Source organism: Vicugna pacos, chromosome 26 (assembly GCF_048564905.1).
Source record: "Vicugna pacos chromosome 26, VicPac4, whole genome shotgun sequence".
NCBI lineage: Eukaryota > Metazoa > Chordata > Mammalia > Artiodactyla > Camelidae > Vicugna > Vicugna pacos.
The window spans coordinates 12,527,650-12,544,274 of record NC_133012.1 but is presented as its reverse complement, the minus strand read 5'-3'; the positions used below and the strand labels follow the sequence as shown (position 1 = coordinate 12,544,274).

The window sequence follows — 16,625 nt, the reverse complement described above, 5'->3', positions numbered from 1 at the left end:
TCAGCCTGAAACCTGGTATAAAAGAGTTCAGCCTCTGAGGAAACTTTTTAAAAGATAATTGGGGGGCTGGGAGGGTTGCACATTAATTTAGTGACCGCTCTACTAGAGAAGTAGAACAGAAATAAAAGGGAAGTACATTTTCTCCCAGACCTTGCTTTCTATGACACTAACAAAAACGATTTCAGGATACACATGTAAAGGGTATTGCTACAGGCTCTTTCTTACCTTAGTCCATCCAGCTGTATTCGGTTTTTAAATGACAGTCTTTTGGAACACTAGGAAATTTGGAGGGGTCCTCAAAAATGGTCTTGCATGTAAATACTGACCACTGTGTGTGGACCTGTCTGATGTGCCATCCCATAGAAACTGACATTGTCACTTGCCTCCAGTGAAGACGTCTCACCCTCCTGATCTCTTCCGCCATACCTACTCAAAAATTTTTGTGTTGTAAGTCTCACTGAACAACCTCATGAGATACATGTTACTACAGAGGAGGAAACTGAGGCTTCAAGATATTAAATTATTTGCCCAAGATTATACAACTGAGAAGTGTTCTGGAGGTGAAAAGTATGGGCTTTGGAGTGAAAGGGCCTGACTTTAAACATGAACTAGCAAACATTGGCAAGTTACCATTAATTCATTATTTGCAGTGGTTATGTCCTATTAAGTAGCCGCTAACACTAAATGCATGAAGACTGAACCATTGCTCCGGGAGAAATACCGTGTGAAGTACTTACAAGCCTCTGGTCACAAGATGCTCACCAACTGGCCAATATATTACTTTGTTTTATGTGTGTTTCTGTTTAAAGACGCATTATTCACGGATATTGTTGATTCACTAACACTGACTCAGGGCCAAGAGTGCTCTAACTTAAGCCTAAACAAAGCTTATCTAACACCCTCTCAAAGGTGCTTCGCAGCCTTCCTGACTTTAGGAACACGAGACAGGACGTCAGCGTGGCCATTTTAAACCGTGAAATCACCAACAGAAAGCACAAAAGTGTGAAGATGAGGCACTAAATAGACACAAAAAGGACACTGGCTTACAGCATGAGAGCTGACACAAGGCAGAAGGTCCCCTTGTTCTACCTCAGCTGGGGGTTTGTATGTTGGGTGACTCAGACCCCCCAACTCTGTGCAAGTCCAGGAGTGAACATAAAAGCACCCCAGTAATGATGTGGGGTTATTAATAAATTTCAGCATCGAATTCACAAATTCAGAATCTATGATTATTGAGGATCAGCTGTATTTATAATCAAAGTCTGTTTTCTCCTCTGTATATAAGAGACAGTGTTGCTCCTCACAGGGTCTTTGGGAGCATTAAAGGACACAATGCCTGGCCCCGGTAAGCACTTGGTGGGAAAGGTTGCTATGGTGACTACCCTTCCTGATCTGTCTGTAGCCAGGCTGTAGTGCCCAGCAATCCAGAGCGGACTGGCAGGTGACTACACAAACCTAGAGGATGCATCTGCGGGGGTCGGGGGTTGGGGGGCCTGGGCCCAGCAAACACTCCTCCCTCCGAGTTCCAGACAGTTTGCACAGAGATGTAAAGGAAGAAACAGAGTAAAGGATGCATTTCAGAATCAGTGAGCTGGTCCTCCAGCAAGACCTGCAGCTTCCTCACTGCCCCAAACCAGAGACAGAGCGCATGTTAAGTAGGGAAGCCCTGAAACAACCCCCCCACCACCGCAGGATCATTCTACAGTGTTAAATTGGGGGTGGGGGTGGGGAATAAGGAGACTTCTCTTCCATCCCATCTCCTCTAACCCACCTCAAGTTCATTTTCAGGGGGTTCTGTGCTGGGGTTTTGGGTCAGAACCTTCATACAAACCTTTGGTTCAGCTCAAATTTCAAACATTTTGCAGAGCCAAGTCTCACTTTAAACCTTGGTGCCATGGCCTGATTCGTGGTTGAAAATCTGGGCTAAGTCACATCTGTTAAATAAAAAAGGCCCAGCTGGCTTAACATAGGTGCCTAATTACCGAACTGGAGTTCTGGCTGACTGAGGCATGAAACAGCTTCGAAAACACGCACAGCTATGGATTTTTTTTCCACTCCGTACTCATGGAGTAGGGCTACATGAGCTGGCTTCTTGCCTCACTGCTCCAGGGTGCTGAGCCCACAAACGGAGGGACTGCGTCAGCCAGAGCAGGTGTGAGCCTGCTTTTGTTCAAGGGGACCCGCACCCAAGCCTCCTGCTTCCCAGGCACGGATGAAATGACTCAGCGACAGACAGGCCACACAGGAAGGTGCCCCGCTCCCCCTCCTGCGGATTCAGCAGATCAGACAACTGTATTCTGTCTAGAACCACCACTAATGAAGTGGAACAGCTGCTCGTGCGGAAGGATGCTCCACGCCCAGCCTCCCCATCAGGAGGACAGGCACATTTGCAAATTGATATTATTGTTCCCTAGACTCTGAATACTTCAAGCTCTTCTCCAAATATTCCTCTCACACATTACAGAGATAGTCCCTGAGCTGCCAAGGTTCCAGCAAAACCAAACAGAAGACCCCTGGGACTCTTTTCTTTATAGCACCAAGGTCTATCCACTGGTTTCCTTTTTCTTAACTGACAGGACGGTAACACAGGCTTTGGCGACAAGATAAAGCAGAGTTCAAATCCATCTCAGCCACCAGCTGGCTGTGGGCAGATTACTTAATCATTCTGAGCCTCAGATTCCTCATCTGTAAAACCTACCTACCCTGTGAGGACTCAAGGTCATGCAGTTGATACACCCATTCAAGAGTCGAGTTGTATAGTAACTGCTCAATCAATGCTATTACCTTATTGTTCAAGGTGATGCCTGGGTCTAACTCTCCTTCCAGCTCTGTTTTAAGAATAGTATCTTAATTCTCTATTTCTCTTATTAGATTATAAGCTCCATAGCAACCACATGTTCACCTCTAGATACTCAGATCTATACAAAATACCCAGCTCATAGTAGGTACTCAGGAGAAGCCTGCTGAATAAATGAATGACTTCTCTGTCACGTTAAAAGGCCATTGTCTTCTTAATCCAACTCAATCACATGGGTTCATTCCTGAAAGCACAGAATGATCTTCTATTTATAGTACGAATCACACTGCACCATGTCCTGGGTCAGGTAGGGAGTGAAATCACTGAGCATCCTAGGAAACCAGCCTCCTTCTGGAATGGCAGAGGGGAAATGGCTTCTCAAGCCACATTAATGCCCCAGCGAGGACCGGCTGGTCATACTGTGGAATGGAAGTGGGGGTGGTACCTACTTTCACAGCGTAGGTGCTGCCGGGGTCCTCGGAGCAGGTGGCACAGTAATAAATGGCGTCCCCCGAGTCACAGCAGGGCTTGTTACAGGTCAGCTTGAAAAGGGACCAGTTATTCTCGCTGAAGTGCAGCTCCTTTTTCTGGCCGCCCATGAAGAGGTCCTCACACTTGGCCACAAGGCGGACCAGGGACTGGGCGTAGAGCCCTCCCAGCTTGGCGTAGGTGCCCTCCTTGCTGCTGATGCTGCCTAGGAGGCTGTGCAGCTGGAGCTGGGTGCTGCCTGTGGAGGCCTGGCTGGACACACTCAGCTGGGACGATGAGGCAGAGGAGACCCCTTTGCCCTGGAGGCTTTTGCTGCCCGCCAGCCCTGGTGCCAGGCCCCAGTGGCCATTGCCTTTGAAAGTTTTCTCCAGAGGCTCAGAAGTGGAGATGTGATGGTGGCGGTTGCCGGGGCCCGAGGAGTGGCTGAAGTGGGACTCTTCGTGGACACAGACGTTAGTTTCCGAGTGGCTGAGGTTCAGCTTGGGACTTGCTGTTCCTGGCTGGGGGGAACCTTGGGTCCAGAAGAAGCCATCTGGCGAAGAGGCTGCCCGGCTCACTAACTTCTTCTGGGGGAGAGGTGGGGGCTGCAGGGGGCCGCTGGGGGACACATCCTCTGTAGAGCCCGAAGGGAATGGAACAGGGGCAAAGAGCTTCTTCCCGCTGTTGGTGGGCGAGTGAGTCGGCTCAGACGACGGACCTGAAGAAGAGAAACAGAAACCATCAGGCTAGAGGCCCATGCTGCTCAGTTCCAGGGTCCTGTGGACTTCTACTTCTTTTTTTTTTTTGTCAAAGCAGTTTATTTTATTTTGTTTTTATCTATTTCTTGAATAGACAATATATCCATAATGAATAAAACTTTAAAAATGCAAAAAATGTATACAGTGCCAACGAAGTCTCCCTCCTACTCTGTCCCTGAGCACCCAGTCCCTCTCATCAGAGGAAACCCCTGCTGGCAATTTCTCATGCATCCTTCTGGAGAGCTGCCGAACAAGCAACACAGATTTCCACAACGGAAAGCAAACAGTGCTTGGGAATATTCCTTTTCTTCACTTGCCACCATGGCTTGCAGACATTCGCTTCAAATGATGTACAGATTGATCTAATCCTTTTTAACAGCTATCCCATAATATATCCTCATAGGCACGTTATCATTATTTATTTAACAAGCTCCCTCTGGATGGACACTTAGGTTGCTTATACTATGTTGCAAACAGTGCTGTAATAACAACAACAAACTTGAACGTGTGTGGCTTGGTTGGGTGTTTTTCAAAAAGTCAGGTTTATAGAAGGTACAATTTCGTTACAGTAAAATTCCCCTCTTCTAGTGAGTTTTGACAAACACCCTGGAGGTGTAGGGGGCAGGGCAGACCCACAGACATAGAAGACAGAGCAACGTGATTTTATAAAAGAAGAAACAGATCTCAAGGGAAAGGGCATCCTTCCCAGGCCCCACAGTCCCAGGACTGGAGCACATGGATGCTGATGTGATTCTGGGAAGTGCCATCACCACTTCAGGTCTCCGCAGAGCACAAAGATGTTCAGAAAAGTCACAGACAGTGAGACAGAGGGCTGGTCCAGACAGTGCAAAGACTGGACTTTACTCGTTGTATCAACGTATGAGATGGAGAGTTCACAATGAAGCAAGATTTCAGGTAAAAAATAGGTAAGAAAAGGTAATTGAAATTGGAGACAGGAAAGGGCCAACTGAAATAATATTCATTTCCTTCATTCTAAGAACTGACTCAAAGATGCACCTACTATTTTAATAACAGCTTTTAGGAGGATTAAAAAAAAATTAGCTGTACCTGTAGATTGTAAAATACATCCTATTATCCTGAAGGTTAAAATGTGAAAGAAACTCGGGTCTCAGATTCAAGGAAATAGGCAGTTGTGCACCTCATTCGGTTGCTGTGTGTGTCACCTAAGGGCAGGGCAAACAACAAGCACAGAGGCCCAGGAGCAAGTGGAGAAGGGCCCTAAAGGAAGTGAACCATCTGTTAGCTTTGCATCACTTCACTCAGAGGCACGTGGCCTTTGTAGGGCTGCTTCTGAATAGGTAATAACCTTCTATGCCTGAGTCCCTCTCTGCTTTCTCCTGTCCTCTGAGCCAGAGGGGACACGATGGGCTGGCACCAAGCCTCTCACATCAACTTGGGGTCTCCGTACTTGGGACGCTCCACGGGCAGGAGGAAGTGAGGTGGATGACCACAAGCTCAGGCACTGACATCCGTGCCCAGCCCTACTGACTGGGGGCAGCAACAACGAATGACAGGAGGAGCCTCCCGCCCAGTACCAGCCCCAGTGCAAAGCCCCCAAGAGGACGGAGTTGGTACACACAGTTCATTGAATATAGGATCTGGGAACCAATGGGTTTGTGCAAAGAGATGCCTGGTGCCACAGAGCAGGGCCATGGGGCCACCATCTCAGCAGACCCCGAAGGAGGCCCGATGTTTCTCCTGGTCCCGGTCTCCAGGAGGCGATCACTCTGGCTTCCCAGTGGTTTATCAAGATCAAAACAAGTTTTCCTTCCCACCTACCCCACACTGCTAGTGACAGGCGGACTGCCCGCCAGCAGGGCTGAATGAATGATTTCTATCTTTTCCAGGAGGCCCAGGTTAATTATAAGCCAAGCAGCGGTGGCACAATTGGGACCAGTCAGCTTTACACGCCCGTGTCTCTCCCCTCGATTGTAGGAATGGAGACATGAAAGAAACAGCCAGCGGAGGAGGGGCGATCTGGACTGCAGCTGAACTCAGCAGCCTCTGAAACCCTGGAGTCCATGGGTGCCCCCAGCCCAAGCTCCCCAGGGCTCAGTTAGCAATGTGGATAGATGAAGCCTAGGGCAGCTGGGACAGTCCCTCTCCCATTCCCTCTAGCAGCAGAGGCTGAGAGAGGATGAGGAGGATCACCCTTAGCTCTGAGGCTAGCAAAGAGAGAAGAGAGACCCCTTGTGTATGGGGCCCTCGAAGAACACAGCCTCAGCCACCAAACACCCAGGTGAGGAGCAAGAGGGCAGTGGGGTGGAAACATGTCAAGTTCCTGGACTTTCTGCATTCTGGACCACAGAAGCCCACCACCATCGTGGTATCAGATTCTTTATTTGTTATCAACACGCAGAAGATAAGGGTGGGGGAGGGAGGGAGTGTGATCAGAATCCTGGCCAAGGCTTTCATTGGCGCCTCCAGTGACAGGGACAGCCTATGGTCAGGACTCCTGGTCCCCCCACCAACGGCCGGGGAGGTTTGTGACAGATCAGTGTCTTGGCTGGCCCCCTCTTTAAGCCATGTGCTTATTCCCACCCCTTTACTGGTTGGCCTTCCTGCACGGCTCTCTTTGACACTTCTGATGTGACCCTTTCCACTCCTACTCTGATCTGAGGGTGTACAGAGGGATGAAACCTGAATATAAGCTGTCAGTCTAACCTGGCAGAGTTTCCTCAAGTGGAAACTGATTGGCCTGCAGCCCCACGCAGGCCCCTTCCAGCACTAATAGTCTATCATTCCAGCCTCTCTCTCCATTGTCTCCTTATGTGCATGTGGTCTCAAAGCTGCCCCTGAAATAAAATACCTCTAGGCTGATGGTTATCTTGCTGCCACCATTCCTTTATCTCTAGTTCCCACAAGCTGCAGCTGGAAAACTTTTCAATCTATAAGGAGCAGGAATCCTTACAAAAAAAATAATAATCAGTAACACTTCTTATTCCCTGGATTACCAAAGGGAGCCAAGAGGTTCTGCTTTAGCACAAAGAAACAACTTTTTGTGTTCAGGCAGTTGGAAGGAAGTGATTTTCTCCCTTGCCCTGTGTGTGTTCTAGTGCTTTCTTGCGGGAACTGTGTGAGTCAGTGGCTTTGATGAGCTCTGTATCCCATAACCACTTAGGTAAGTCAGGCCAGGAGCACTGCGTATTAGAAGGAAGGGTGGCTTCAAGGACAAGCGTGTGGGCAGGTCCATTTTTCTTTATTTCTTAGATGCTGTGTGTTTGTCACTCAATGGTCACTGCCTAAAGCACACAGTAATCAGAGGATGGCAGTAAGGACACTCCCAGCCACGCACTTCCCCAGCAGATGTAAAGGCCTTTAGTTACACAGACATCATCCTGAAAGTGAGGCTCCCTTGAAATGTGCACTGTCCCATATAACTGGACATTACAAATGCGTACTGTGATTTTTGCATTTCAAAAAGTTGCCTAGTTTGGTAACAGGCACACCACCTTCTAACCTGAGGCATTCTTAAATCCACAGCTGGTGAGACGACCTTAATTCACTCTGATCACCCACAGGCACCCCAAGACTGCATAGCATCTCAGCTGTTAATGGTCTTAGGGCTACTCAAAAATAGATGTCTACATGTGGCCCTTCTCAATGAAACTGATTCCTCCAGCAAGAGATAAGCAGTAGCTGTCTTCTGTGGGATCAGAGAACACCCCTGAAGACCCGTACTGGTTGCATCATTTTCCTGACTCTTGTGTGGGGCATCTCCTTACCAGCAGCTAGATTCTTACTGTTTGCAGCAGCTGCTACCTTCTGCATTTAAAAGAGCCAGAAAGAGGAGGGAACAAATATGCCTTGACACCTAAAATACTTTCAAATTTCACAGGCAAACCACTGGTTCAGAAAAACACACCTAAAAAAACCCTGAAAAACTCTGGCCAACAGCCCAAATTCTCAAGGCTCAGATCCAATGGCACATGGAATATATCAAATATATTCTGGTTTTATGCTGGTGTTAGATCACCCTGTTTCCAAATTCTGGGTTACAATTAAAGTTATAAAAAGGGTGAGAATGGAAAATACTTTTCTGGGAAGTCTGCCTACATCATAGTTACATCATTGGTAGGTTTTTAAATGACATAGCATACTAATTGGGCCAGAGAGCTACGAAATCCATTTCCTAAATTTTCTTTTCAATTTCCAATTCTGCACATAGATCCCGCAGCCAACTATGGAGTAGAACATCTCTGCATCTCTTTGGTGTCTGTACTTTGGAGAAGAGAAAATGTTTCTAAGGGGAAGCTACTCATCACAAATGGTGCACTGGGTGGGGGATCTTAAAACAACCAAGGGGAAGGGATCCTAGTTTGGTGCCATTATATTTAGAAAGCACAGAAGAGGAATCAGGATTTCAGCAGTCAGGAAAAAGAGCTTAACCCCTATGCAGATATGCAGGCCAAAAGTTCAAACCTAGCAATGTGAGGTTTTCTTTATTATAGAGTCCTTTCTTCTGGCTGGGCTTTAATTGGCACTTTCATTGTTCCTTACAGCCAAAATGAGAGCTGGGCTTCAGGAGGAAGTGGTCAGTCCAGTTTTGAACTGTATAAAAGAGCCATGTGGCTCCCTCAGAGCCCGGCTCTGCCTTCTGACAGCAGTTGGTGTGGAGCAAGTGTGGAGACAAAGGGCAAGGTCCCAGTTAAGAGTCCCCCAGCTCCAAACTTCAGTTTTGGTGTCTGACTATTCTCCAACTTAAAGCAAGGGAAAGCAAATGGAAGTTTCTTTTGTTCGAAACAGTTAGTGTTCTATGGGTTGTTTTCTAAAATGAGGACAAGTGATTGTCTGGCTGGAAATGGCTGTATAGATTCATCCACTCATTCACTCAGTACTTCCTGAGCATCCACTAAATCCAAACTATAAGGAACAAAGCAGATGGAGAAAACCTAGCTCACACCCCGTGGCCTGGTTCAACCCCTTCATGTTAAAGGTCAGAAGACTAAAGCCATCTGTGGAGGCACCTTGCCAGAGTCACACAGGAAGTGGCAGTCTTTCAGGTTTCGGCCAAACCCCACTCCCCACCTCCAGGGGACATGAAGGGTGGGGACGGAGGGGATGTTCTAGCCTCACAGAGAGTAATTTTTTCCTCCAAAGGAAAACTGCGCACCTTCTTCTTAGGTCCCACAAGCAACACAGGTTTAACTCTAGATGTTTAAAAAGAAAAGAAACAGGAAAGCAGCAAAGCATTCCTTCAAAAGGAACTCTTGCTTTTTCAAGAAGGTAAACATGGTCTGCAAATGGAAGCGTACTATTAACATTTTACAATTGAATGGAAAATGTGGCATTTGTGAGGAGTCTCTCAGGACCACTTAATCATCCCAAGAAACAGTGATCAAGATGGGAAGGTGATTTACATGCGAAAAAGGAGAAGCACTGTCTCAGTCTGGAAAACAGGCTCATGGAAAATATTCTATATCGACAGTCCACGTGTGACTCCAGATTCATGATCTTTTCCCTGTTATAACACAATCATGAAGGGGATTCTTCCAAGTTAACAGTAAAATCAAGTTAGTTCAAAGTACTTTCACATGCTATTGATGGAAGTATAAATTGACATTTTTAGAGGTCAATTTGGTAACCTCTACTTAAAATGTATATACATTTTGACATACTGATTCCAATTCTAAGAATTTATCTTACATATATATTCACCAAATTATTTCGATGTACGTCACAGGATCTTACTGAAGACTTGTAATGAAAGTAACCTAAATGTGCATTGACAAGAGAGAGATTTAACCAAATTTTCACACAATGAAAAAATATGCAGCATTAAAAAAAAAATGAAGTAGATCTAGAGGTTCTGATTTGAAAGACTTCAAGATATAGTAAATACAAAAATGTGTAGAATTGGAGTTTTTGATATTTAAAATATGGGAAAAAATTTCTGGAATGATATAGAAAAAAAAAAATGTTCCAAGTGGGGACGGGAGCTTATATGAGGATATCTGAAGACACTGACTCTTCATATCTTTCTCCATTGTTTGGATTTTTGTCATTGACTTTATCAAAGTAATAATATATACTTTAAATTCAGTTTAAAGGGAATAGTTTAAACTAAGATGAAGCTTCATTAGTGATACTGTAAGGGCTTGGACCACAGACAATCTGAAAAACAAGTATTTCTTCCTTTGGGATAAATCCTCCATCCTCAGTAATAGACCTTCCAGAACAGAAGCACCAGCACTTGGCTTATATTCAACAAGTATCTATCAAACCGATGACTGAATCAATGTCTAGGTTTTAAATATTTTCTTGGCATTATTATTGAGAAACACAAGCTGACTACTGTCAGGATATTAAATTAACTTTCTGTGTCTCTTGTTTGCCAGCTACAGAAACCAGAAAGCCAACACTGCCTTGGTACCTATCTTCATGGGAGTTTATAATTATATCAACTACTTAGTGAATATAGTTATTTAGACCTCTTATCTATCACTTGTGCCCACATTTTCAGCTCAACACAGCACTCATCTTCTGTACTGCAGGAACCTGGCTTCCATGATGGAACTGAATTTTAATGTTATCCTAAATCAAAAGGGCAAATGATTTTAATGCAACTATGAGGTTTGCATATTTTAAAGTAACCATTTAAAGCCCAAGAGTCTTCTAATGACCATTTGTAACGATCATTCCCCAACCCCCATCCATCCATTCAGGACAGATAACCTTTCCCTTAGCAGCATTCATGGATTTGTTGAAACACACACACTGTGTCCCTCCCCAACAACTGCTTACATGGATTTTTCTTTTCACTAAGCTCAATGGAACTGATGTCCCCCATGGACAAATGGAATAACAGATGTGCTGCGGGGAGTATGAAATCTGATATAAGCACAAAGAACTGGCATTAATATTGATACAAAAATATTTTGTAAACATAAAATTTAGACAAACTCATTTTTTAAATGCCACAAGGTTGTAGCTTTTAATACATTTGTTTTTCTTATAAAGTTAAAAACTTTTTTTTTATCGCAAACCTGAGTAGTAGACACTAATTTTCACTATTAACCCTGATGAACTTCCAAGAAGTTTACACAAACTACTGTATGATATGACCTGGAACACTCAGTCCCCAACTCACTCAGGCCAGCCTAACCCGCAGATCCAAAAAGTCAGTGAAATGCATCGTTTTCGTTAGTGAATTCTTACCGACAAAAATCAATGGATAGTCTAATGGTATCTTTTGATTTAATATATGAGAGAGGGGGATACTACATGCTTGAACTAACTCTACCTCTCCTATTCTGATTCCCTCTCTTAGCTTCAGCACTAAATAGTAGAAACAACAACAAAACTAAACAGTAACAAAGGCATGACGGGTAAATACCTGAGCTACCAGGTAAAAGTGAGGAAGGTTTCCCAGGATGGAAAGCCAATTGTTCAATAACAGATCGAAAGCCAGCTGCCTTGGCTAATGAGAAGCTGGATGCAGGGTTTGTCACATTCCATGACCAATGGTTCCAGATATTTTCCAGATTAAGAGACATTTAAGAGACATTAAAAAGGAAAAAGAGAGAGAGACATAATGCCTTTGGTTTCTTGCCAGTTTCAAAGCATGGTTCTCGGTACAGAGCCATTCGTAGCAGCAGCAGATAAACTGGTTTGCTATGAGGAGCCAGAGTCTGGTAAGAAGGTATAGACCTTTTTGTTGATCTAGGAATCTAAATGTTGAAGTGCATTTCCATTGAATAACTGGCTCATGATATAGGAATAACCATGAAAATGAACTCTTTGTTTAAAATTAAAATACAGTGCATTTATAATGTTATCTCAGTTTCAGGTGTACAAGAAAATGTATTCATTTTAATTTGAAAATGTCCTAGTTAGGTATCACCATTCTACTCATAACCCCCTTGAGTGGCTCTATTTCCAAACTCCACAGATTGCTTCGGAGAGCTTTGTACAACCCAGCTTCCAGCCTCCCACCAACCTCATGTCCCGCTGCCCCCTCATTTGCTTCCACTGAAGTGTGTCAGGCTGGTCTCACCCTTTCCCCATGTGCACTGCTAACTCTGTGCCTTTTCTCCTCTTGAACAGTTTCCCTAAACCTACAAAGCCTTCTTCTCCCCTCTCTACCTCCTCAATTCTAACCATTCTTGAGATATGAGCTGAAGTCCCATCTCTTTGAAAAGCCTTCCCTGAACTCTCCATCAGCCTTCGCTGATTCCTCTCTCTCTGGGAGCTTTTATAGGCCCTCTTGTTTTGCACAGATCAATTTCCCAGCTTAGCCCATCCACCCATGTGTCATGCGTTTTAATCTTACCCTTCTGGCTAGAACTTAAGAGCCCTGAGAGCTCTTATTTCCTGGTCTGAGAAGCAAAGTGCTGGGGCAATGAAGCTTAGTTCTCACCAACAGTAGCTGGCCTGTGGGGATGGAAGACCCCTCCCCCAGAACTGGTCACAATCGCAAAAGAGCAGGTCAGGGCTCACCAGCACAGAGTCTAATTGGTTCTCTAATTGCCCGGCTCAGCCCTCAATGGAATAATCTACCTTGCAGATTTTTTGCACAATAGAATGGGAAAAGGAAAAAGACAGGACCCCAGTAAAATCTACAGAGAAAGTCCTCTTTTGCCATATCCCACTCAGTCAAGGCTAAGATATTTCCTGTTTTTAAGTCAGATCCATCAGAAGTTTCCCATCAGAACAAACCACAGGCTGACTTATAACATATGCTTTTGTCTTAGGGGAACTAATCTTTTAGATAGAAAAATGTTGGTGACAGTAAATTCACAATGGAAACTTCTACTCCAAAAATGCCTACTGAGAAGAAATACTTCCTAAGGACTGAGAAAGGTTGTCATGCCAGCACACGTCCAAACCTAACACACTAAAGCAAGTTGATGAGAAACGCAGGAGAGGACACACACACAAAGAATGTTAAAGGGTGCAGGTTTACACATCGTGACTACAGAAAAACAAGAGCTTCTTTTGGGAAATGCAGTCGCCCCTCTTATCTGAGGGGGACTGGTTCCAGGACCTTCCTCGGATATCAAAATCTGAGGATGGTCAGGCCTGATATAAAATGGAGAACAGTCGGCCTTTGGTATTTGGGGGTTCTGCATCTGCGGATTTAACTGACAGTGGTCGGAAATTTTTTTGAATCTGCGAACGTGGAACCCGCGGATGTGGAGGGCCAACTGTACACGCAATCAGGACATACCCACATTTGATACCTTAGACCTTAATCCAGAAAGTGGGATCGATAGTGGTCTAATGAGGCCTCCGTGCTTGAATTTAACAAACATTTATGTAAACAACTGCTGTGTGTCCTCATGCATGCACACGTGGGAAAGAATGAGAAAGATCGAGGAGGGGGAGGGGGAACTTGTGGTTGGCATGCACCCAATCCCCTCTGAACTAATCCCGAGGGCAGAAATGGAAAGCAGACCTTCACATAGATGGCTCATTGCTCAAGGAATCAGGAGTCTTTCGACTTCAGCCTCCTCCCACCTTGTTGCCATGTGGATGCACATGTGTGTGACTGGACAGGGCCATACCAGGATGAGGCACCTTGTCATAAACCCAACAGGGAATAAATGTCAACTGCTCCTCAGAGGATCCTATTTCATGGGGAAACTGGGACCAAGACAGTAGGCCTAGCTCAGCCCTTCTAAATCTAGGCAGTTAACCCGGGCCTGACCTTCCTGACTCTGGAGACTCTAAGCCTCTCTGTCAAGGTCAAGTCTATTACCTCCATCACTGCAGGTCCTGGAGTCGGAGGCCAGGCTGTCTGTGGAGCCCGTGGTGAAGCCGACGTGGACACCCCGGAAGGAGGGGCTGAGGCTCTCGGCGGAGCCCTGGCTCACCTTCTCCAAATCAGAGCTGCTCTTGTTCATTTTTAAAAGGTGCCTGGAAAAATGCAGAAACAAATAATAAAAGTAATTAATCTGGTTTCTATTCAAAAAATGGATTATGACCCTACCATGCTCTTAAAGCATGACCAGTGCCGACAAGTTTTGAAAAAATGATTTGGGAAAGAGAGAAGAATATGGGCTCTTCTGAAACCTTATGCACAAGAATGGCAGGTGATTTCTCCAGAGAGGTTAAGGAGAAGTGAGTCTATAAAATTTAGAAAAGCACTGAAATCATGATGTAGACGGAACTGCCTTCATATTCTGGCCCACCTGCCAAAACATTTACATCATCTATTATATCCTGTGTAACATCTCTACGAAGAAAAATTGAACAGTATTGTACAAGCCAATGTATAGAACTATACAGAGATTGGATAGGCTTTGCCAAGATCACAGGACAAGGGAACTGCACAATTAGACCAAAACCACGGAATTTCTTTTGTGCCTAGTGCTGTCTTGACATAGCTTCAGAGGGTCCACCTTGTTCCTTGGAATTAAGGAAAATTTTATTTCAATTTTAACCAGACTCGCAGTGCAATGGTGAGATGGAACCATGTTAACATAACCCTTATTCCAGAGCCACAGAATGAAGCTGCCCTTAGGCTGTCTATGAAATCTTTGGTTCTATCTCTAAGAAAGCTGGACCGGCGCATCAGGGACAGGAATACCAAGTTCAAGAAAAAAGAACTCGCCTTGGAGAAAACAGTTTCATTATTAAGTAGAGGGTTTAGCTTATTGATTTCTCTTTCCCTCTTTCTAAGGACTACATGAATATTCACTCTGATCTGACATTTTCCCTACACAGTGGGACAGACCATAATCAATCCAGCCCCTTCCCTGTTGGTGGTAACCCAGATTTGTCTGAACTTATATTTCCTGATGACATTCCTGCTCCCACCACGGCAGATCTATATCTCAATATTTGCTGTAGGAAATACACAATACAGTATTGATTTAGCATCAGAACTGCTTTATTTAATGCATATGACCTTACAGCCAAGAATGTATCGATTATTCTTTGTGTTCAACATTGCTCAGCCCAGTTTTGCTCCTCACGGTCATTGGAATCCCTTGTTCACCAATAGAAAAGTTTAGAGAAAGTTTGTCTGCTCTCATGAAAAGTGCTGTTTAGAAACAGGTCTCTCTCCCCACCTCCAGCCCTTAGAATCACATTAAAACATGTTATAAGCTGTTACAACTAAGTGTGACAGTGATGACAATATTACAACTAATAGTATTCTTTATATTTCAACGTCACTGCAGGGACCTTGGGAATATCAAATGTTCAGGAAGTGTTACGGCAGTAGATTATCTTTATTCTCTGGCAAAATATAATCATATAAAGTTTCATAACATATTTTTATCCTCATCAGATCCATCAATAATGGCTTTCTCAGGTGAAGCCAAGATATGAAGTTGTGAAGAACAAGTCCTCAGTCTAGAAGAAAAAAGTCAAATCTAAGGCAGTCCAACTACTCTGCCCTCTCTAAAGTGGTCTCGGGAGTCTCCTGGTCTTCAGGCTCAGAAGCTTCTCCCAGGCTCTGCAATGGGAGAAAGTCCAGCACCATAGCTGCTGATCAGCACAGAAAAACACTGGATGAAATTTAAGTAAATAGATTAAACTAAGAAATACATTAAGTGTGTGTATGTGTGAGTATATACAGACACACATACAGACACATACGTAGTTCTTTAGTATAATAGTGAAGCATTAAAAGAAAGAGAAATTCTCAAGTGTCAGCTGCAAAGAGGGAACCGTGATATTCAAATGACTCCTAGTGAATGAATGGCTAGGTCAATTTATTGAGTCAAGGTAGTTTACTGACTAGCAGTTTATTTTAACAGTACAGAACAGACCAGGAAAAAAATGAAAATAAGAGTAATGATTTCTGAAACTTTGTCATGTGAAACTTTTATTTCAGGTGTGTCTATGTGTGTGTGTGTTGATTACAATGTTAAATATATTTCTTTTGTGGGTCCTGGTTTAAAAAAAGGGTTAAAAATCATTACTCTAGAATAGGGATAGACAAGCCTCTCCTTGAAGGGCCAGATCGCAAATATTTTAGGTTCATGGATCACACAGTCTCTACTGCAACTATCAACTCTGCTGTTGTAGCAGGAAAGCAGTCACAGACTATATGTAAACGAACGGGCATGTCTTCCAATAAATCTTTATTTACCAACACAGATGGCTGGCCTGTGAGTGGTAGATTACTGACTCCTGAGCTAACAGCCTTGTCCAATAGAAACAGAATGTGAGTTATACATAATTTTAAAAGTCTTAGGAGCCAAATTATAGGTGAAATTAGTTCTAGTAATATATTTTATTTAACAAAATATATAAAAACATTTTCATTTCAGCATGCAATGAATATAGATTATTGAGATATTTTACTTTTTTTTTCATTCCAAGTCTTCAAAATTTGGTGTATATTTTACATTTATATCACATTGCAATTTGAGCTCACCACATTTTTGCTAGTGGCTAATGTACTGTACAGTGCAGATGTAGAGAAACTCGTACATGGACAAGGCTGTTCACTGTGTTATTAACAGCAAAAACAAAATCATCAACAGTTCAAAGTCCATCAATAAAGGAATAGATATCCTGGAGTACAGTCTTATAATGGAATACTATACAGCATTCAAAAATAAATGAACTTGATTTTACTGTACCAGTATAAAAATGATTCTTAAACTGTTGAATATTAAAAGCTC

General features: G+C 43.9%; 1 protein-coding gene across 3 annotated transcripts in view; it reads right to left on the bottom strand.

Moving 5' to 3' along the window:
* PRAG1 (PEAK1 related, kinase-activating pseudokinase 1) overlaps window positions 1-16,625 on the bottom strand; it is a 136,832-nt gene that overhangs the window by 94,974 nt on the left and 25,233 nt on the right. For all 3 annotated transcript variants that reach the window (XR_012064478.1, XR_012064479.1, XM_006201158.4), the window contains exons 4-5: window positions 13,745-13,902; window positions 3,247-3,983 (exon numbers count right to left, since the gene is read on the bottom strand). Coding sequence is in view for 1 of the 3 variants with exons in the window: in XM_006201158.4 (XP_006201220.1) it covers window positions 3,247-3,983; window positions 13,745-13,902 (895 nt within the window). In the remaining 2 variants the exon portion in view is untranslated. The remainder of the gene's footprint in view (window positions 1-3,246; window positions 3,984-13,744; window positions 13,903-16,625) is intronic.